Below are 23729 nucleotides of genomic sequence, written 5' to 3' on the forward strand. Positions count from 1 at the left end.
CACTAGGCGGCCATTTTCAATTTGGTCAATAACTCACTTCCTGTTTCAGATTTTTTTGGGCACCCCTTCTAGGATGTCTTAGGATGACCCAAGGGACATGTGTGCCAAATTGTATGCTTTTTGGAGATTATTTTGGTGTCTTTTGAGTCAACGGTCAACAGTTTAGGTGGCCATTTTGGATTTTGTCCATAACTCACTTCCTGTTTAAGATTTTTTTGGGCACCCCTTCTAGGATGTTTTAGGATGACCCAAGGGACATCTGTATCAAATTTCATGCTTTTATCCGCCGCGTAACGATTTTTCACTTAGCACCCTACAACATGTGAATCCAATTTAGGTATGTAAGGATGTTGCATTTATTATATAGTGTATGTATATCCTCCCTTTATACCTTTCTGAACTTTTGGAACCTTATGCCCCAGACAGAGCACTAAGGTCTGCCAATAAGTTGCTCCTGGTGGTTATTATTTTGATAGCATGTTATTTACTGGTATCCTATAGTTCACATGTACAGATTATTATTTTCGATAGTATATTGTTTAGAGTTTAAACTTTAGACTGATGCTAGGTTCTAGGTTCACCACGTGATCCTATTTTACTGAGGCACTTGACTACACCGTCTCTCTGCATGTTATGTATGTGTTTACCTTGCTTATTGTAAGCTCTGGATAAGAGGGTCTGCTAAATGCCTATATTGTAAATTGTAACTTCAGCAGGTATTTAAGGCTTTCATGGTCTAAAGATGGTTCTGTTTCCTGATGTCATGCTTGTAGTATCAAGAGCTGTGATTGGTCTACTTTAGAGGAGACAGAAAACCCTGTTCTGCAGCTACAGTGTAAACAATGATTACTAGGAATATGAGCAACAAATTGTATTTTTAATTCAAATGACAAATTAGAATAAACATTTGGTTATGTTTGTTTCATTTGGCCAAATGGAAATAACAATATTTGTCTACAAGAACAAAGTTGGTATAACTAAGAATGTTACAGGGAATAAATTAATACATAACAAAGATTGTCAAATATGATCCAACTTTCAAGCTATTTGTGAGTTTCACTTTAACTTCACCAGATATTTAACTTTTTAAAAAATACACTTTTGAGGGGACATAATATACTGTACAGAAGACCCTGTTTTCCTCAGCCATACTATGGATATTACTAGTAATATCTGAGCAGTAAATTGTATTTCAACTCAAATAATAATTGCAGAAACATGTGTGTTTTTCCAGAAGTCTTCACCACAGACCAGAGTCTCCGACACCCAGCTGTTTGTCTATGAAGAGTGATCAGTCTAAGGATTTCCCTGTGAACTTCAGTAATGAACCGCGACCCTCAAACACAAAGTAAGATCACTGATCTCTGTGATATTAAAACTGGAAAGACACAAATAATGAATCCACATGGAAATAATGAAAAGTAAAAAAAAGTGTAAAAAGTTACTTTATTTTCCTATTTTTATGTGATGATAAAAATGTGTTTGTGAGAGATTACACTGAATAGAGACATTATTACTTCTAGCAACATCTACCTTTGGTTGCCCCTTGCCATGGTTGCCCCTCGTTTTGGCCTCATGTACAAAATGATATAGCCTAAGGTCACATTGGCCTTGATGGCCTGTCACACTGCCCCAGTGTGCGAGCTGATTTCACCATTTTCTCCTTTGCTTCCTTTCTGTTGTGTTTTTTTAGACACCAGTGTCTTGTTGAGATTCAGAATTCTGAAATAATGAAAAGTTGTATTTATTTATTTATTTTGCTGATAGTTATACTGTGTATTTAAAATATTATTAGTATTATTATTATTATTATTACCCTTATTATTATTATTATTATTGTTTTTTTAGAAATAAAATGCAAAAGTAATATAATGGGTAGAGAGGTCTCCTGTGAAACAGAAGGTCCCATTTCTGTCCCCGGCTATGTGTCAAGGTGTTCATGAGCAAGACACTTAAAGGGATATTTAACTTTAAAAAAAGATATTGGTTCATTGTATCGTCTACTCAGGCTTTTGTGAGCACCCCGGACAGTTTTTAAGTTGCTTGATTCAGTATTTAAATTTTAGATATTTGATATTAATGTTATCAGACACGCCCCCTTCTTATACAAACCCATTATAACTTCAAACTCCATTTTTAACATAGGCCTAATAGTATTTCTATTCTAGAATTCATGTGATTTATGTGAATGCTCTGATGAAGGCTCTTAGTGAAACGCGTAAGCGTTCATTTATTGGTGTGTGCCAATAAAAAAGGAAATGTGAGTACTTTGTCCTTCATTTATTAGAAATTGCTACCTTTTTGGGATTTTTAAATTCCTACTTTTGATCCATTTCTAACATGTTAGATTCATCAACAACACCCGTCCTTGGTTCTGGTGACTCACCCTGCCCCCCTAATATGTGAGGTGGCCGTATTTTTTGTATTACTTTTTTCATTTATTTAATCAAATTGTTTTATTTTTTTATATTTTTTTATGTTACAAAACTATTATTTAAAATAAATGAAAAAAGTAATTGAAAAAAAAAAACATGGTCCCCTCACGTATTAGAAGGACAATATATCAGTCACCAGAACCAAGGACGGGTGTTTCTGATGAATCTAACATGGTTAAAATGGAATTTTAAGTTACAATGGGTTTGTATGGGAAGGGGAAGTGTCTGATAAAATGAATATCAAATATCTAAATACTGAATCAAGCAACTTAAAAACTGTCCGGGGTGCTCCCAAAAGCTTGAGTAGACAATAAAATGACAAATTTTAAAAAAAAAAGTGAAATATCTTTTTAACCCATATAACAATTAACCCAGATGAAGTCAGATTTCAGCTGGGTGAAGCTGAAAACTGAATTCCCCTCTGTTTCTAGCAGGATTGATGTGCAGAGAGCAGAGTCTCCTGTACCCAGCTGTGTCTCCATGAAGAGTGACTGGTCCATGGATCACCCTCATAACTTCACATCCAGACACCACTCTACTGATCAAAGGTTTGATTTGAGCACACATATGATTGGAACAGTAACACTGGACAAGCCCATTGAACATGATAAAACAGAGGTCATCATGATGTGGTCACATGTTTTGATCAATCCCTTTAAATTACAGTATATAAGCCAATACATTTTTTTTATCACATTGTCAATAAATATCATCATGTGAAACGTGACTTTAGTGAACGTTGACCATTCACTTCAAAGCCAGACACCATTGTATTGTTCAAGGGTTTAAAGTTACACCAAATGTGTCTGAAAGTAATACTCAATTAAGCATCAGAATATAGGGATGACCGCAATAAATTATTTTATAGAACATAAATAGTTTTGTTTATGGTCAATTAAATGTGAAACTAGAAAAGTCAGAAAAAGTCAGGCTATGCTGTGTCAGTTGTGGAGTGCAGCTATCATTACCTTTGGAGGTGTGCTCTATAGAGATAGCCTGGTAAACCCTCCCTCCGGAAATCTCATTTCCATTTGATTCCAGGAATAAAATATGTTGGTATGAAAGGAAGTTGCATTCATTATATACTGTATGTATATCCTCCCTTTATACCTTTCTGAACTTTTGGAGCCTTATGGCCCAGACAGAGCACTAAGGTCTGCCAACAAGTTGCTCCTGGTGGTTATGCAAGGGATAATGCATGGGGAGGTGGTCATTATTGAAATTTGAAGCCCGACAGGGTGATTATGACCACCCTGAAGGGCTTTAAATTTCAATAATGACCACCTCCCCATGCATTATCCCGCTTATTACACGGCTACTTAATAAATACATAAATAAATGTACCCAAAAGTAACAACAAAACGAAGTATTTCCTTGCTTACAGCAATGAAAGTATTCCATAAGTATTGGGCTGGGCGGACAAGTTCGCCTCGGAAAACAAATGACAGTATTCCACAAGGTAACCGGAAAACTCGCCCCAAAACACACTCGCCCCCCATTCTATATACCGCCGATTTGCCTGTAATACCGCCAGATTTGCCCCGGGGCGACTGTGTTTTGGGGCGAGCGTTTTGGTATTCCACCGTTGTTGTGCCACGATAAACAAGGAAGTGTAGTGGATCAAATAGAATCACTTTTCGGTTATTGCATCGTCTATTTCTCACTTCAAATGTTTTCAAAAACATTCTTGAGAGCAACGTTTAGTTGTAAATGACATTGGTTGTTTGTTTACATGGATTAGTTAAGCACAGTAATACCATGGTCGAGCAGGTGCTCTGAGTCTCAGATTACACAGCGGTCCGTTATAGAGCTCATCGGTCATTATCCAGAAATAATGACCGATGACTGACCAATCAGAATCGAGCATTCAACCAAGCCGTGTAATAATATTTTGATAGCATGTTATTTACTGGTATCCTATAGTTCAAATGTACAGATTATTATTTTCGATAGTATATTGTTTAGAGTTTAAACTTTAGACTGATGCTAGGTTTTTGGTTCACCATGTGATCCTATTTTACTGAGGCACTTGACTACACTGTCTGTCTGCATCTTATGTATGTGTTTACCTTGCTTATTGTAAGCTCTGGATAAGAACGTCTGCTAAATGCCTACATTGTAGATTGTAACTTCAGCAGGTATTTAAGGCTTTCATGGTCTAAAGATTGTTCTGTTTCCTGATGTCATGCATGTAGCATCAAGAGCTGTGATTGGTCTACTTTTGAGGAGACAGAAAACCCTGTTCTGCAGCTACAGTGTAAACTATGATTACTAGGAATATCAGCGACAAATTGTATTTCTAATTCAAATGACAAATGAAACATTTGATTATGTTTGTTTCATTTGGCCAAATGGAAATAACAATATTTGTTGGTAAGTTGGTATAACTAAGAATATTACAGGGAATAAATAAATACATACAAAATATTGTCAAATATGATCAAACTTTCATGCTATTTGTGAGTTTCACTTTAACTTCACCAGATATTTAACTATTTAAAAAATACACTTTTCAGGGGACATATATACTGTACAGAAGACCCTGTTTTCCTCAGCCATACTATGGATATTACTAGTAATATCTGAGCAATAAATTGTATTTTACTCAAACAATAATTGCAGAAACATGTGTGTTTTTCCAGAAGTCTTCACCACAGACCAGAGTCTCCGACACCCAGCTGTTTGTCAATGAAGAGTGATCAGTCTAAGGATTTCCCTGTGAACTTCAGTAATGAACCGCGACCCTCAAACACAAAGTAAGATCACTGATCTCTGTGATATGAAAACTGGAAAGACACAAATAATGAATCCACATAGAAATAATGAAAAGTTAAAAAAGTATAAAAAGTTACTTTGTTTTCTTATTTTTATGTGATGATAAAAATGTGTTTGTGAGAGATTACACTGAATAGAGACATTATTACTTCTAGCAACATCTACCTTTGGTTGCCCCTTGCCATGGTTGCCCCTCGTTTTGGCCTCATATACAAAATGATATAGCCTAAGGTCACATTGGCCTTGATGGCCTGTCACACTGCCCCAGTTTGCGAGCTGATGTCACCATTTTCTCCTTTGCTTCCTTTCTGTTGTGTTTTTTTAGACACCAGTGTCTTGTTGAGATTCAGAATTCTGAAATAATGAAAAGTTTTATTTATTTATTTATTTCGCTGATAGTTATACTGTGTATTTAAAATATTAGTATTATTATTATTATTATTATTATTATTATTATTATTATTATTATTATTATTATTATTATTACAATTATTATTATTATTGTTTTTTGAAAATAAAATGCAAAAGTAATATAATGGGTAGAGGGGTCTCCTGGGAAACAGAAAAACAGAAGGTCCCATTTCTGTCCCCGGCTATGTGTCAAGGTGTCCATGAGCAAGACACTTAAAGGGATATTTCACTTTATAAAAGATATTGGTTCATTGTATCGTCTACTCAGGCTTTTGTGAGCACCCCGGACAGTTTTTAAGTTGCTTGATTCAGTATTTAGATATTTGATATAAATTTTATCAGACACGCCCCCATCCTATACAAACCCATTATAATTTCAAACTCCATTTTTAACGTAGGCCTAATAGTATTTCTATTCTAGAATTGATGTGATTTATGTGAATGCTCTGAGGAAGGCTCATAGCGAAACGCGTAAGCGTTCATTTATTGGTGTGTGCCAATAAAAAAGTGGAAATTTGAGTACTTTGTCCTTCATTTATTAGAAATTGCTACCTTTTTGGGATTTTTAAATTCCTACTTTTGATCCTTTTCTAACATGTTAGATTCATCAACAACACCCGTCCTTGGTTCTGGTGACTCACCCTGCCCCCCTAATACGTGAGGGGGCCGTGTTTTTTTTATTACTTTTTTCATTTATTTAATCAAATTGTTTATTTTTTTTATATATTTTTATTTTACAAAACTATTATTTAAAATAAATGAAAAAAGTAATTGAAAAAAACATGGTCCCCTCACGTATTAGAAGGACAATCAGTCACCAGAACCAAGGACGGGTGTTTCTGATGAATCTAACATGGTTAAAATGGAATTTTAAGTTACAATGGGTTTGTATGGGAAGGGAGCGTGTCTGATAAAATGAATATCAAATATCTAAATACTGAATCAAGCAACTTAAAAACTGTCCGGGGTGCTCCTAAAAGCTTGAGTAGACAATAAAATGACAAATAAAAAAATAATAAACTGAAATATCTTTTTAACCCATATAGCAATTAACCCAGATGAAGTCAGATTTCAGCTGGGTGAAGCTGAAAACTGAATCCCCTCTGTTTCTAGTAGGATTGATGTGCAGAGAGCAGAGTCTCCTGTACCCAGCTGTGTCTCCATGAAGAGTGACTGGTCCATGGATCACCCTATTACCTTCACATCCAGACACCACTCTACTGATCAAAGGTTTGAATTGAGCACACAGATGATTGGAACAGTAACACTGGACAAGCATCATTGAACATGATAAAACAGAGGTCATCATGATGTGGTCACATGTTTTCATCAACCCCTTTAAATTACTATATAAGCCAATACATTTTTTTTTATCACATTGTCAATAAATATCATCATGTGAAACGTGACTTTAGTGAACGTTGAACTATTCACTTCAAAGCCAGACACCATTCTATTGATCAAGGGTTTAAAGTTACACCAAATGTGTCTGAAAGTAGATTTATTTACCTCAATTAAGCATCAGAATATAGGGATGACCGCAATTAATTATTTTATATAACATAAATAGTTTTGTTTATGGTCAATTAAATGTGAAACTAGAAAAGTCAGATCTCCACCAGGCTGGGTTGCCTACCCTTGGCTGTGTCAGTCGAGTGCAGGTATCATTACATTTGGAGGTGTGCTCTATAGAGAACCCTCAACATGTGAATCCAATGTTGGTATGAAAGGAAGTTGCATTCATTATATACTGTATGTATATCCTCCCTTTATACCTTTCTGAACTTTTGTAGCCTTATGGCCCAGACAGAGCACTAAGGTCTGCCAACAAGTTGCTCCTGGTGGTTATAATTTTGATAGCATGTTATTTACTGGTATCCTATAGTTCACATGTACAGATTATTGTTTTGGATGGTATATTGTTTAGAGTTTAAACTTTAGACTGCTAGGTTCTAGGTTCACCATGTGATCCTATTTTACTGAGGCACTTGACTACACTGTCTCTCTGCATCTTATGTATGTGTTTACCTTGCTTATTGTAAGCTCTGGATAAGAGGGTCTGCTAAATGCCTACATTGTAAATTGTAACTTCAGCAGGTATTTAAAGGCTTTCATGGTCTAAAGATGGTTCTGTTTCCTGATGTCTTGCATGTAGCATCAAGAGCTGTGATTGGTCTACTTTTGAGGAGACAGAAAACCCTGTTCTGCAGCTACAGTGTAAACAATGATTACTAGGAATATCAGCGACAAATTGTATTTTTAATTCAAATGACAAATGAAACATTTGATTATGTTTGTTTCATTTTGCTAAATGGAAATAGCAAAGTTGGCATAACTAAGAATGTTACAGGGAATAAATAAATACATAAATAAGATTGTCAAATATGATCCAACTTTCATGCTATTTGTGTGTTTCACTTTAACTTCACCAGATATTTAACTATTTAAAAAATACACTTTTGAGGGGACATATATACTGTACAGAAGACCCTGTTTTCCTCAGCCATACTATGGATATTACTAGTAATATCTGAGCAATAAATTGTATTTCAACTCAAATAATAATTGCAGAAACATGTGTGTTTTTCCAGAAGTCTTCACCACAGACCAGAGTCTCCAACACCCAGCTGTGTGTCTATGAAGAGTGATCAGTCTAAGGATTTCCCTGTGAACTTCAGTAATGAACCGCGACCCTCAAACACAAAGTAAGATCACTGATCTCTGTGATATTAAAACTGGAAAGACACAAATAATGAATCCACATGGAAATAATGAAAAGTTAAAAAAGTGTAAAAAGTTACTTTGTTTTCCTATTTTGATGATAAAAATGTGTTTGTGAGAGATTACACTGAATAGAACCATTATTACTTCTAGCAACATCTACCTTTGGTTGCCCCTTGCCATGGTTGCCCCTCGTTTTGGCCTCATGTACAAAATGATATAGCCTAAGGTCACATTGGCCTTGATGGCCTGTCACACTGCCCCAGTGTGCGAGCTGATGTCACCATTTTCTCCTTTGCTTCCTTTCTGTCAACAAGACACCAGTGTCTTGTTGAGATTCAGAATTCTGAAATAATGAAAAGTTGTATTTATTTTGCTGATAGTTATACTGTGTATTTAAAATATTATTATTATTACTATTATTATTATTATTTTTTTTTTTTATTTAAAAATAAAATGCAAAAGTCATATAATGGGTAGAGAGGTCACCTGGGAAATAATCTCTCAAGAACAGATTCTGCTCTGCGTTTGAATCTGTCGGGGGGGTTCGTCATATCGCGTACGCACTGGCCTACAAGTGGGCGTGCCTTCAGATCAGGAAGCAGGCCGCGCTTTACCCAATCAAATGTAGTGGGCGGGATTTACGTGTGTGCCGATCCTTCCCCACTAGAAACAAACCTAAACTCATTTAACAATAGCGTCCTCGGAGCAGACAAAACCACGGAAAGATATTCACATTTTAACCTGCTCTTTCATCATAGAAACAAGTGGGCTTATAACCAAAACGATCCATGTTCTCTGGGAGAAGTGGTGTTAGTGTTCTGTGTAGAAATATTGTTAGTGGGAATGAAAACATAGTCGCACCACCGGAAGTGAAAGGCTGAAGGCAGACCAAAACCCCGGTTTCCTTGCGTACGTGTGCTACGTCGACTTCCTCCCAGAGCCAAGTGAGATAGTAAAAAACAGCAGAGGGCGCTGTTTTTCCTTTTCATTTGGCGATGGGTTCCCAGATTGCCTGGGAAACAGAAGGTTCGATTTCCGGCCCCGGCTATGTGTCAAGGTGTCCATGAGCAAGACACTTAAAGTGATATTTCACTTTAACAAAAATATTGGGTCATTTTATTGTCTTCTCAGGCTTTTGTGAGCCCCTGGACAGTTCTTAAGTTGCTTGATTTTGTATTAAGATATTTTATATAAATGTTATCAGACACGCCCCCTTCCTATACAATCCCATTATAACTTCAAACTCCATTTTTAATATGTTAGATTCATCAAAAACACCCGTCCTTGGTTCTGGTGACTCACCCTGCCCTCCTAATATGTGAGGGGGGCGTGTTTTTCCTTTTACTTTTTCATTTATTTAATCCACATCCAGACACCACTCTACTGATCAAAGGTTTGAATTGAGCACACAGATGATTGGAACAGTAACACTGGACAAGCATCATTGAACATGATAAAAACAGAGGTCATTCAGTTGGTGGTCATATGCTGGGAACAGTAGAGCTCGTGAGATACTGTATGAGAGCTCATTTGTTATGGGTCCAAGCAGTGAAGCTGCAGGAACTCAAAAAGTTTTTGTTCTTATATTTCTTCTCAGATAACAGTGCTTTTGCATAACAAAATCTATAAATGCAATAATTAGTCACAAATACGGAACCGAATAAGAAATGGCGGATACCGGGTATGTAATTTCGGTTCTGCTTATCGGTTCCTACACGCGCTAAAAGCCGTTCAAACAAAGGCGTTTAGAAGTCCTACAAAAACAGCACAACCTGATCACAAATCCGGTAAAACACCGTTGTAGGGAGAAGTATACATCATATCAGTTGCGTCTCTCTGTATGGAGGAGTGTAGAGCTGCTTCTCTCCGAGCCCACTCAGCCCAGCCACATTTGTTAGGCTATTCAATATTTGTTTTAATTTCTTGAATTCATATTTATTTAATTTCCAATACTTCAACTGTATGGCAGGGTAATGTTTTGAGGCATATTGTATTTTATTACTACACAATAGTAAATACATAATTCTACACAATAAATAAATAAATAAATATGTTTTAAATAACTGATCTCAATATGGACCCATTATAGTTATGATGATGAAGTTTTGCCATAATTATGTAGCTCTACAACAGAGGCATAGCCATGACAAAAAAATTGTACAATTTTTTTTTTTTAATGTGTATATATATATTTTTTAATTAATAATTTCCGGCTATTCGGTAAGTGTTTCCTGTATTCGGTATTCGGTTTCGGCCAAGAATTTTCCATTTGGTGCATCCCTATTAAATAAACATTTGACCTCCTTATTTTTTTTACCATTTTGGAACCGAAATTTGGAACCGTTAGGATAAGCAGAACCGGAACCGGAATCGGACTCGTAAAAATCCTAACGATACCCATCCCTCACATAACATTACACAAGTTGACCTCAAGGTGGCGCTGTAATCATCAGTTAATGTTATGAATCACAAACCAAACTAAATAACCAAAACCAATAAGTCACAATTTGCGAACAGGTGATCTTTTATGGTGGTTTTGAATAAGGATAGGGAGTGGCAAAGTTTGATGTCTGGTGGTAGGGCATTCCAATAGTAGAATGTATTCATCCCCATGTGTGTGCAGAATTTGGGGTTTTCTTTACTGCTGCTGTATCTTACTGGCTGCCAGTATGGACAAACATGGATGCGTCTTAATCAGTCAAAAAATAGACAATTTATATCTTTATAATTTATGAATGAAAGATGTATGATTATACCATATAGTTCCATGACAGAGTGTAGATTATTATTGTACATCAACACAATGCAGTGTGAACATATCAATAATGATACATGTGATATTATATGTAGATATTAAAAACTATTATGTAAAAATTGTCTTCATCTGCACAGAGAGAGGAAGAGGAGTGGTTGTGTTGTGACAGAGCAGGCGTCCAGGTGTTCAGTGTGTGAGGAGGTTCTGACAGATCCAGTCTCTACCAGCTGTGGACACTGGTTCTGCAGACAGTGCATCACCTCATACTGGGACCAGTCTGCTCCAACAGGACACTATGGCTGTCCCCAGTGTGGAAAGAGATCGAGAACCACACCTGGACTGAAGACACCCAGTCAAACCACACCTGGACAAAGTAAGACTGGACAGAATTTGCACTAATTAAAATGGCATGTTAATAAATGGAATGCTTAAATTGCAGAAATCATAGTCAGACTAAATGTTCAAATTAGTGTCCGTATCAATATCTAAGTGCAAATAATGAAGCTAAACAACTATCAACTCTCGACAAAAACAACTGGTCTTGTGTTGTTACGTTTTTCTTAACAAATTGTGTGCTGAATGTTTAAATCATATGTGTTTTTCTCATTTCAGATGTCAGTCTGCTGGTTGATTTGAATGATTATGAGAGCAGTTTGAACAGTCTTGATGATGTGAAAGACCACATGACAGAAGAGACTGGAACCTCCCTCACCAGCACCTACACAGAGCTCTACATCACAGAGGGAGAGAGTGAAGGGGTTAATAGCCAACATGAGGTGATACAGCTTGAGACAGTTTCCAACATGAAGACCTTCCATGACACACCAATCAACTGCTGTGACATCTTTAAACCCCTCCCTGGCAGAATGACACCCATCAGAAGAGTTCTGACCAAGGGCATCGCTGGCATTGGAAAAACATTCTCTGTGCGTAAGTTCACTCTGGACTGGGCAAAGGGTTTGGAAAATCAAGATATTCATCTCCTGGTTCCCTTTTCATTCCGGGAGCTGAACTTGGTCAGAGATGAGCAGTACAGTCTTCTCACACTGATCCATGAATTCCACCCAACATTAAAGAAGGTCACAGCAGAGCAGCTCGCTGTCTGGAAAGTTGGCTTCATCTTTGATGGTCTGGATGAAAGCAGATTTCCATTGTTCCAAAAAAAACAAAAAAACAATGACATTGTTTCTGATGTCACAGTGACATCATCAGTGGATGCTCTGTTAACAAACCTCATCGAGGGGAATCTGCTCCCCTCAGCTCTCCTCTGGATAACCACCAGACCTGCAGCAGCCAATCAGATCCCTCCTGCATGTGTTGACATGGTGACAGAAGTGCGAGGGTTCACAGACCCACAGAAGGAGAAGTACTTTAGGAACAGATTCAGTGATGAGAAACAGGCCAGCACAGTCATCTCACACATGAAGACATCAAGGAGCCTCCACATCCTGTGTCACATCCCTCTATTATGTTGGATCATTGCTACCGTTCTGCTGGACATGTTGAGGACAGATGTGACAGGACAGCTGCCCAAGACCCTGACTGAGATGTGCTGCCACTTCCTGTTGGTTCAGACAAAGAGGAAGAAGAAGAAGTATGATGAGACACATGAGGTGAATCAACAGCAGCTCATGGAGACTGACAGGGAAGTTCTCCTGAAGCTGGGCAGGCTGGCATTTGAACATCTGGAGAAAGGTAGCATCCTGTTCTACCAAGAAGACCTGGAAGAGTGTGGTCTTGATGTGAAAGATGCCTCACTGTACTCAGGAGTGTGCACAGAGATCTTCAAAAGAGAGGGTGTGCTCTTCCAGAAAACGGTCTACAGCTTTGTTCATCTGAGCATCCAGGAGTTTCTAGCCGCAGTCTACCTGCTCTATTGTTTCTCAAAGAAGAACATGAAGGTAATGAAGACATTCCTGGAACGTGATTATTACTCCATCTACCTCTCCCTCTCCGACTTCCTGAAAGCCGCTATGAAAAAAGCCCTGAAGAGTAAAAATGGCCATCTGGACTTACTTGTTCGGTTTCTTCATGGCCTCTCACTGGAGTCCAACACGAGTCTGTTAGGAGGCCTACTGGGTCAGATAGAGAACAGTCCAGAGAGCATCCAGGAAGCCATCGAGAACCTAAAAAGCATGATAAACACTGATGATATCTCTCCTGACAGATGTATCAATATCTTCCACTGTTTGATGGAGATGAACGACCACTCATTACATCAGGAGATCAAACAGTACCTGAACGGATCAAAGGAGAAACTGTCTGACAGCCAGTGTTCACCTCTGGCCGCCATGCTGCTGATGTCAGAGGAGGTTCTGGATGAGTTAGACCTGGACAAATACAACACATCAAAGGGGGGGCGAAGGAGACTGATCCCAGCTGTGAGGAACTGCAGAAAGGCTCGGTTAGTAGTCAAGTGAATAGAAACAGTTAATCTGCCATTATAACACTATAATTAGAAATGAAGGTTGACATAAAAGTTCCAATAATACTGTCTGTGTCTCAAATAGTGACTAGTGGTATTGTCTGTATATGCAAAAAAAAGGCCAGTCCACAATAAAGCAGTCTAAAAGCCCTGCTGGTTACCCCCACTAGACCAGTGGTTTGAACCCACTGACATTGCCATCCTCTCAGTAGTGGAACTTAAAATAAAAAAGGACAAGATAATTGTTATTTTCAATGTGCCTCATTCACACAGCTCTTAACATTTCTGCTATATTCTTTAGTGTAGGTTTGCTTGTAAATAAAGAGCCACGTCTGATTCATGAAAGGCTGTGTAAAGCCTTGATTTGTGCGTGACTCAGGTGTATCAGATGATGAATTCCACCAAATAGTAAATATGCCATGTATTTGCTCATTCTCACTTTATTCATTTCACACCTTCAACTGCTGGTTGAACATTGCTCTCTTCCTCTGTTCAGTCTTTCTGTGACGTCTAGTGGTGTTGACCGTTCCACACTCCGCCCCTCCCCCCACCTCGGACCTTTTTTTGGTTGCATTCCTGAGCCAAAATAGAATATTTGCGTTGTCTGCTGTGGTAGAAAACCAATGCAAAACTATATTAAAGAAAAGTATATAAACTCCAAAACAACTCTCACAGTGTAATCACTATGAGCCTACTGATGATCCAGGTTTAAAGAGAATGTTTTAAATATGGTTTTGCTCTTGTTAAGATTGGTTGAGTGAACTAGGTATAATTTGTTTTGATAGTCTCTTATTGTTGTCTCCGCCGAAGGTGGAGAATATGTTTTCGCTTTGTGTGAGCAAACATTGTTAGCCAAGCTAACATTGGGCAAGCTCCACGTGACACGTGTCAATTTGTTGACACCAATGCCTCTGATTGGCTAGAGGGATGCGTGACGAAATAAAATTCTATAAATAGGTGTGTCACTTCAAAAAGCCTTTACTTTTTGAAGTGAGGTAAAACAGGATCAATCAGACTTGATTGGAACAGTACCTTCAGTAAGTCCAAGTCACCCGTCTGTGCGTGTGTGTTTCCCTCTGAGAACACCTAACATTGGTCAAGCAAAGGCGCAGAAGGCCAAAGCTAAGAAAGCATACTCATCTACAATTGTAACGTAGAAGAAGACTAGAGTTGAAATGATCCCACAACAAAGCCGAACTCTTAATACGTGTCAATATGTTGACATCAATGTCTCTGATTGGCTATTTTTAAACATTAGAAGACAAAATATGATTTTTAAATCATTTTTTTTTTAATAAATATTTCTTTAACATACACCTTTTTATTTAACTACAGTATATATCTTTTACTCTACTGTATCTCATTACTTATTGCTATGATAATATAATTGCTATAGTCTGCTGGCGGAGACTTGTGCTCCGAGGAGCACATTTTCTAGTTTAATCTGTATTTACAGACTTGTTGGCTGTAACCTCAGACAGACAGAGGTTGAAGTTGTGGCTTCAGCTCTCAGCTCTAATCCTTCTCATTTGAGAGAATTGGACCTCAGCCAAAACAACCTGCAGGAATCAGGACTACTGGATCTGCTCTCTGCTGGACTGAAGAGTCTGCACTGTCGACTGGAGATTTTAAGGTAAGATACATTTTTGATCAATTCTGTTTTATTATGTACTGTATTATGTGAATATATTATGAATGCTGTGGTGAGAATTTATAATAAGAATGACATCATGGGAACCCAAGCCTACCTCCATGTCCTTCCATGCTGAGATACAAAATTACACTATCGTTGTTGGATGTATTTTGTCAGATCTTCATAATCTTCTATTATTGTCTCCGCCAGGCCGAAAGGCATGGCGAGAGAGTATGTTTTACCCCCTGTCCGTCCGTCCGTGTGTCTGTCCGTGTGTGTGTGTGTGTGTGTGTGTCTCCGTGTGTCCGTCCGTCTGTCTGTGAACAGCTAATATCCGGCACCGTTGGCCCGATCGCTGCGAAACTGTGCACACACACTCCCTGGATGCCAATTCAGAACCTCTGCCCAATTCAGAACCTTTTTGACATGGCCCTGTTATAGCGCCACCAGGAGGCAGATTTGTGCAAAACCCATTTTTTTATATTACTCCTACAGATTTCATCCAAACATCACGCAAATCGGTACACGGTATCTCTATAGTCATGTGATCAACACGGATCTGTCTGATCCATCCATATTCCATCCTGATTGGCTAAGGTTGGCTTCCAAAGTTTGCAGGATTGGTCCATTTTGAACTAAATGCCTCAAATCATGAACGCAGCTTGCGATCTCCGTGAAATTTCACACGCACATTCCCACTAGGCAGAGGAAGAAATGCCACTTGAAAATGTTCAGATCAGCCTCATGGTGGCGCTATAAAAGGCCGATTTGCGTTTTTAACTGTAACTGCACCGACCTGCGTGAAACTTTGCACGCATATTCCCTAGAGGCCAAGGAAAAACATCTGCCCTGCATTTTTCATATTAGCCTTTTATAGCGCCTCCAGGAGGCCGACTTATGTAAAACACATATTTTGAGATTAAGCTTTCATATCTTATCCAAATGTCACGCAAATCGGTACACATGATCTCTATAGTCATGTGATCAAGATGGATCTGTTTGATTTCTCATATTCCATCCTGATTGGCTAACATTGACAATTTTCAGATGATCTTGCAATGAGTGTTTGATGGTGGTAACAGCCTTGTATTAAAATATGCAAATGCATTAACTATAGTGGGACAAGTGAGCTGAACTTTATCTTAAGAATCTGTCTTTATTTTCTTTCTTGTTTTGTTGTATTCTTGTTGTATTTTCTTTCTTTCTTTTTTTCCTTTCCACCTCTTGGGTCACTAGTCCAAAACCCTGACAGTCCATCACGGCCAGGTCCAGGTTCTCATCCAGGAATAATGTTTATATAACGTGTTTCATGTATTCTTTTCTTTTTTCTTAATCTGGTGTTTCATTCTTCATTCAGACTGGCTCACTGCTACTTGACAGAGAGATGCTGTGAAGTTCTGGCCTCAGCTGTAAACCCTCATCCCTCCCTAAGAGAGTTGGACCTGAGCCTCAACATGGTGAATGATTCACTTCTGGAGAACTGCATGTGAGTAGACTTGGACTGTGTCCATGTTGGATAGTACAGTGAATGTGCAGTGTTTTCCTCATGTGTCTCTTAACTGTGTATTCACTCTGACACAAAGTCACAAATAGATGCAAATATGTTTGTATATTTAGTTAATACTTTAACCAACAAACAAATAAGGGTGTACAGATATACAGATCCTTTTCAAAAAGTTCATTTTCTTCCGTAATATAATTCAAAAAGTGAAACTTTCATATATTCTAGATTCATTGCGCATACAAAAAATGATATATTATACAGAAATGTGGACCATCTGAAAAGTATGTTAATTTATGCACTCTGCATAGTTCTCTAAAATCTCCTGATAGATGCTGTGTTGACTCCAGTGTGAAGTTTTCACTGTCAGTGATGATTTTGGGTGCCCTGTCATCTGGTGTTGGTCCACTGTTTTATCAAGTCCAGAGTCAACACAGCATCTACCAGGATATTTTCAGATGTTTAAACAACATGCGATCTAAATAACATTCTGTACATTTGTGGTTGAGAAATAACAAGATATATCCAAGATATATCTGCATAGTAAACTTGCATTAAGAACAAGATATATCTGCATAGTAAACTTGCATTAAGAACAAGATACATCTGCATAGTAAACTTGCATTAAGAACAAGATATATCTGCATAGTAAACTTGCATTAAGAACAAGATATATCTGCATAGTAAACTTGCATTAAGAACAAGATATATCTGCATAGTAAACTTGCATTAAGAACAAGATATATCTGCATAGTAAACTAGCATTAAGAACAAGATATATCTGCATAGTAAACTTGCATTAAGAACAAGATATATCTGCATAGTAAACTTGCATTAAGAACAAGATATATCTGCATAGTAAACTTGCATTAAGAAGGGATAAAGGAGAGTGGAGTGCTAGGGGTTAAGGTGGAGTCTGAGGAGGTGATGAGATCCAAACTGGGCAGCAGTGAGTATGTCTGGATGGGCTGCAGGGCCAAGATAATGATAGGAGAAACACTGTAGTGTCAGGTAGTGGAGACGTTGTGTTGGACAGTTAGACATTGATGCATTGCTGTTCTATTTCCTACAGAGTGAAACATGGAGGAGAAGATTGGCTTAATTCTCAACTCATTACTCAACTCAGTACAAAATGTGAGTATCTGTCTGTCTGTGTCAATATCACACATTAACATGTTGTACACTGTTTTACAGTGGTGTAAAGTAGCTAAGTACATTTACTCAAGTACTGTCCTTAAGTACACTTTTGAGGATTTTTTACTTAACCGAAGTATGTCCCAATTTCAATACTTTTACTTCTACTCCATTACATCTCATAGGCAAATATTGTACTTTTACTCCACTACAATTATTTGACAGCTTTTGTTACTAGTTACTTTGCAGATTTTGATTATTATTACAACACATGCATGAACCACTTCAGCCCTATATATAATTCGGCCATTTTAAAATAATATTGAGTACTTTTACTTTTGTTAATTTAAGTATATTTTGATGCCAATACTTTTGTACTTTTACTCAAGTAAATTTTGATTACTGGACTTTTACTTGCAACAAGAGTATTTCTACACTGCAGTATTGATACTTTTACTTAAGTAAAAAATGTGAGTACTTTTTCCACCACTGCTGTTTTATAGTGGGTTGGCCCCTCCCCAGATACTGTCCTGAAAACTCTTCAGTAGAGCTTCCAGGGAATTCAGGAGGTTTCTCTGCTCTTGGCCCGGTCCTTAACCCATTAAGACCTGGAAAGCCTATACGTTGTTATACCTTTAAAACCAGGAAAGCATCTGTGTCATTTTAGATGTTTCTATGTATATAGCAACATGAATCTTTTATTTATTTTGATTAAAACAAAAGTTGTCATGTGGGTTGACAGAAACAATGGGCCTCATTCACTAACCTGGTCATAAATAAGGTGTATATCCTGGTCATAAATAAGGTGTATATCCTGGTCATAAATAAGGTGTATATCCTGGTCATAAATAAGGTGTATATCCTGGTCATAAATAAGGTGTATATCCTGGTCATAAATAAGGTGTATATCCTGGTCATAAATAAGGTGTATATCCTGGTCATAAATAAGGTGTATATCCTGGTCATAAATAAGGTGTATATCCTGGTCATAAATAAGGTGTATATCCTGGTCATAAATAAGGTGTATAACCTGGTCATAAATAAGGTGTATATCCTGGTCATAAATAAGGTGTATATCCTGGTCATAAATAAGGTGTATATCCTGGTCATAAATAACATGTATATTGGGATAAGTCAATTCTGACGTGTGATTCATGAAAGAGGGTTCAGAGCCATGATTTGTGTGGATCACAGGTGTATCTCATTTGTGTTCTAAAGTCACTAGTGTGCTCCCGTGTAGATCCTTTGTATTGTTCCACGCCCCATTTAACACCATAAAAGGCAACCAGAAATAACCCACGTGAAGAAAAAAAAACAGATCTGTAAAATTACAACGCGTCAAGTCGCACCACATTGTCAACTTGTACATCTGTTCTGTCTGGAAGTGAGTCCCTCGATCGCACGATGGATCAGCTGAACATTAATAAAGTAATGCTCTCATAATGAGAATAAGAAGTTACAATGTTTAACCCCACCACCAAATAATAGGCTAATAAAACGTGGAAAGGATATTATAGAATTATTTTCTTTTAAATAATGCTTGCATTTGACTGAGGTAACATTTTGACGCTGGAATCCAAGAATGCAGAGATCCGACCAGATCTCAATTTATTGATTACTGAGGATAAACCTGTCCTTAGGATTAACAACATATCCTGTCCTACGTCAGAATGGTGAATGGATATTATGGACACAGCTAGATTTCATCCATACTCTATCCTCATCAGATGATAAGACATAAGCGTGATGTGATGTCATCAATAATATAAATTAATATTGTTACATGTTGGCATGAAAGTCTAATATATGAAACTGTGGCCACATTTGCAGAAACGGAAAACACACATAGAGACCTAATAATTCAGCTCTAAATGTGTCAACTGAAAAGAAATACAAATTGGTTGAAGTTGCATCATGTCTACCATATGCATCCAAGCATTAAATCTTAGATTAGAATTTTTGTATGTGTTGACAAATCTTGGGCACATAAAAACATTATTTGAGGTTTGGCACTATTGTCATAGATTTTTCATGAAGAATAAGGCATTCTAATAATATTATACGAATGGTTTAAGGCATATAAGTCTGTTCCTGAGCAGACGTGAGTTTGAGTGTCCGCCCAAATTCACGGTAAAAAAAAGATTGATGAATACTGAACGTGTGAAGTCACGTATATGCACATAAGTACAAAATATGTGAGGACCTGAGCTTAGTGAATGAGACCCAATGCCTCACAACTCCTCACAATGCCTCACATTGTGACACATTGTGTGCTTGTTGATCGGCAATATTTAAAATATAGCCGATCTACAAGCTCACGTGTCACATTTCGACACATTGTGAGCTTGTAGTTCAGCTATATTTTAACAAAATTTGCCTATCTAACAATTCACAACGAGTCACATTGAGACAGGTTGTAAGCTTGTAGATCAGCTGTATTTCAAACATAAAAAGAGCCAATCTATGAACTCACAATACATTGCATCATGACCAGGGTTTCCGCAAGGCACTTTTTGGTCCGGCCACCTTGACCGACAAGATTATATTTTACCGGCCAAAGAATGAAGTGGGCTAGTAATATCTATCTACTCTATCATGCAGAGGTGTCGCTTTCCAAAAAACAACTGAATAAAGTGGGCGTTATGAACAGCTTGCGTGACTACGTCACACAGTATAAACACATTAATATATGTTGTGGGCCCTACATCTCATTCAACCTTAATATGCAAAACCTACAGCTTTTGTTTTGTTTTGTTAATGTTAATTATGTCATCATGAATGATGGTACAAGGAAGGTTCATTACTTGCCTGCAATGTATGTGTGTCACCAACTTTCACCACTTTATCCATTGCAGACAGACAGACATAAAATAGTCTAATAACAGCATTTTTCCAATCGGCCACGGTGGCCTGTGATCTTTATAATTAACGGCCCAAAAAAAATAAACCCGATCATGACGTGTGGTGAGCTTTTAGATAGACCATTACAAATAAATACAAATTGCTGATCACAACTTGTCGCATTGTGACAGGTAGTGAGCCGATCTACAAGCTCACATCATGTTGCGTTGTGAGCCTTTAAATCGGCTATATTACAAGAAATAGCAGATCTACAAGCTTGCAAAGCCTCGCATTATGATGCGCTATGAGTTTTGGCTGTATTTCAAAAACAGCCGATCTACAAGCTCACACCATGTTGCAATGTGACAGGTAGTGAGTTATTTCAAACATCAACAAGTAGAAGATCACGCTCATCCAAAGTAATTTAAAAAGCCAGATGCAGAGCAGAACTCTGCACTGGAATAATTATGATCCATAAGTTAAATGGTTTATTACCATCATGAATGTGATGTTTAAAGCCTGCTGGATCTTCCTCAGACCTCAATATATCAAACATAACAAAGATAGCCGATCTACAAGCTCACAAAGCACATCAGTGTGATGTGTTGTGAGCTTGTAGATCAGCTGATTTGTTTTTCTTTTTAAGGTAGACGATCTACAAGCTCACTAGGATCACATTGCGACACGTTGTGAGCTTGTAGTTTGGTTTTGTTTAAAACTCAAAAGTAGATCTACAAACTCATGAATTACATTGTGACAGGTTGTGAGCTTGTAGATCAGCTGTATTTCAAACATAAACTCACAATATGTTGTTTAACGTGTGATGAACTTTTATATGGACTTCTGCTGTTTTAAACAGTGGATCTACAAGCTCACAACTCGTCACATTGTGACAGGTTGTGAGCTTGCAGATTGGATTCTAGATTATTAATAATTGAAATAGATGAAAATAGCCGATCTACAAGCTCACCATGCATCACATCATGATGCGTTGTGAGCTTTTAGATCGGCTATATTTGAAAATTAGGTAAAAATAGCCTGTGAGCTTGCAGATTGGGTTGTGGTAAGATAAGAAAATCTACAAGCTCACAATGCCCTGCATCATGACAGCCTGTGAGCTTGTAGATTGGCTATTTCAAAAACAGCGGATCTAAGCTCACATGTTGCATTGTGACATGTTGTGAGCTTGTAGATCGGCTTGTAGATGTAAAAACTGTAGTGCATAAAAACATAAAAAAATTAAGATACATAATAAATAGCAGATCTACAAGCTCACAACGCCTCGCGAAACGTTGTGAGCTTTTAAATCAGCTTGTAATTCCTCCATATTTCAAAAATAACTAAAATAGCCGATCTACAAGTTAGCAACGCTTCACACCATGGTGTGAGGTGTTGCTAACTTGTAGATGCTGAATGTTTTCTATGTAACACAGTAGTTTCCAAACTCGCGGGGGGTCCCCCGAATTATTGTGGGGGGTCCCCAGATGAGTATCTTAATGTGTAACATTGTTTTCTCACTCAACAGTAAACAAACCAACATACAGTATAAGTGTATACAGGGTATCTGCACATTTATAATGTTACAATTTAAGGACTTTTAAGACCTTTTTAACACCAAATGGCCAAATTGTCAAATATTACGTAAGAAAGAGGCAAACATTGTGAAAATAGCCGATCTACAAAATAGATCTACAAGCTAGCCGATCTATAAGTGGTAGATCGGCTATAAATAGCCAATCGACTATAAATGACCTGGCTATAAATAGCCGATCTACAAGCTCACAACGCTGAGGCGTTGTGAGCTTGTAGATCGGCTATTTTCACAATATTTATATGTGGAACCGAGTCAAACTAAATGACTCCTCAACTCCTACAACTTCCCCCACCCTGACAAGTGCTTGTCAGGGTGGGGGGTCCCCAGTTCAAATATGATTATTTTGGGGGGTCCCCAGTTGAAATAATGATTATTTTGGGGGGTCCCCAGCAGTGGTGGAAAGTAACTAAGTACATTTACTTAAGTACAATTTTGAGGTATTTGTACTTTACTTGAGTATTTCCAATTTCCAATACTTTTACTTCTACTCCACTACATCTCAGAGGCAAATATTGTGCTTTTACTCCACTACATTTACTTGAAAACTTTAGTTACTAGTTACTTTGCAGATATGCATTATTACATTATAAAACATACATTAACCACTTTAGCCCTATTTTAGACATAGGCTGTTTAAAATAGCCGATCTACAAGCTCACAACGCGTTGCATCGCGACGCGTTGTGGGCTTGTAGATCTGCTATTTTCAAATATTTAGTACTTTTACTTTTGGTACTTTAAGTACATTTTGATGGCAATACTTTTGTAATTTTACTCAAGTACATTTTTAATTCTGGACTTTTACTTGTAACAGAGTATTTTTATATTGCAGTATTGGTACTTTTACTTAAAGGAGAATTTTGCACTAAAGTTTTCTTACCTTTTCTATGACGTTATGATATCTTAGGATGAATGGTACAGTAGAACAATTTCATAACTGAGCCGCCACAACTTAAAAGGTGCGCGGATAGGCCTTAGGTTAGATCACATATTTTAATAGCTTTTTTTTTTTAGATCCTTTTCTTTTTAGATCTTTTTTTTTAGATCTGACGTTCATAGTGACAGAACACTATGCAACCAAAACCAATCTCGTCTAGCGAGACTTCTGTTTTTTTTTTTTTTTTTTTTTTTTTTGGGGACAGTGTTCTGTCACTATGAACGTCAGATCTAAAAAAAAATATATATATATATATATATTAAAATATGTGATCTAACCTAAGGCCTATCCGCGCACCTTTTAAGCTGTGGCGGCTCACGGGTGGAGTTATGAAAATTTTCTACTGTACCATTCATCCTAAGATATCATAACGTCATAGAAAAGGTAATAAAACTTTAGTCCAAAATTCTCCTTTAAGTAAAGAATTTGAGTACTTTTTCCACCACTGGTCCCCAGTTGAAATAATGATTATTTTGGGGGGTCCCCAGTTCAAATGATTATTTTGAGGGGTCCCCAGTTAGAATATGATTATTTTGAGGGGTCCCCAGTTAGAATATGATTATTT

At 37.5% G+C, this 23729-nt stretch overlaps 4 protein-coding genes across 4 annotated transcripts in view; all 4 read left to right on the plus strand.

The window, feature by feature from the left end:
* The window catches only part of LOC308094786 (uncharacterized protein), a gene marked incomplete at its 3' end in the record, with an annotated part of 221582 nt that extends 216387 nt beyond the window's left edge, over positions 1 to 5195 (plus strand). The window contains exons 7-9 of the mRNA XM_080441612.1: positions 1235 to 1348; positions 2867 to 2983; positions 5078 to 5195. Coding sequence (XP_080297738.1) covers positions 1235 to 1348; positions 2867 to 2983; positions 5078 to 5195 — 349 coding nt within the window. The remainder of the gene's footprint in view (positions 1 to 1234; positions 1349 to 2866; positions 2984 to 5077) is intronic.
* The window catches only part of LOC308094999 (NACHT, LRR and PYD domains-containing protein 12-like), a 518863-nt gene that overhangs the window by 439607 nt on the left and 55527 nt on the right, over positions 1 to 23729 (plus strand). Inside the window, exon 19 of the mRNA XM_080441848.1 lies at positions 17732 to 17793. Within this exon, the coding sequence (XP_080297974.1) occupies positions 17732 to 17793 (62 nt within the window). The remainder of the gene's footprint in view (positions 1 to 17731; positions 17794 to 23729) is intronic.
* The window catches only part of LOC308094996 (NACHT, LRR and PYD domains-containing protein 3-like), a 569186-nt gene that overhangs the window by 162100 nt on the left and 383357 nt on the right, over positions 1 to 23729 (plus strand). The window lies entirely within an intron of this gene.
* LOC308094787 (protein NLRC3-like) lies at positions 6744 to 16751 on the plus strand (the record flags this gene model as incomplete). The annotated part of the gene is made up of 6 exons (XM_080441613.1): positions 6744 to 6851; positions 11238 to 11473; positions 11713 to 13504; positions 15060 to 15158; positions 16516 to 16644; positions 16742 to 16751. Exons 1-6 carry the CDS (start codon positions 6784 to 6786, stop codon positions 16749 to 16751), a joined length of 2334 nt encoding a protein of 777 aa, XP_080297739.1. The 5' UTR covers positions 6744 to 6783.

Source organism: Gymnoscopelus braueri (genome assembly GCF_963280865.1).
Source record: "Gymnoscopelus braueri genome assembly, chromosome: 11".
Taxonomy (NCBI): domain Eukaryota; kingdom Metazoa; phylum Chordata; class Actinopteri; order Myctophiformes; family Myctophidae; genus Gymnoscopelus; species Gymnoscopelus braueri.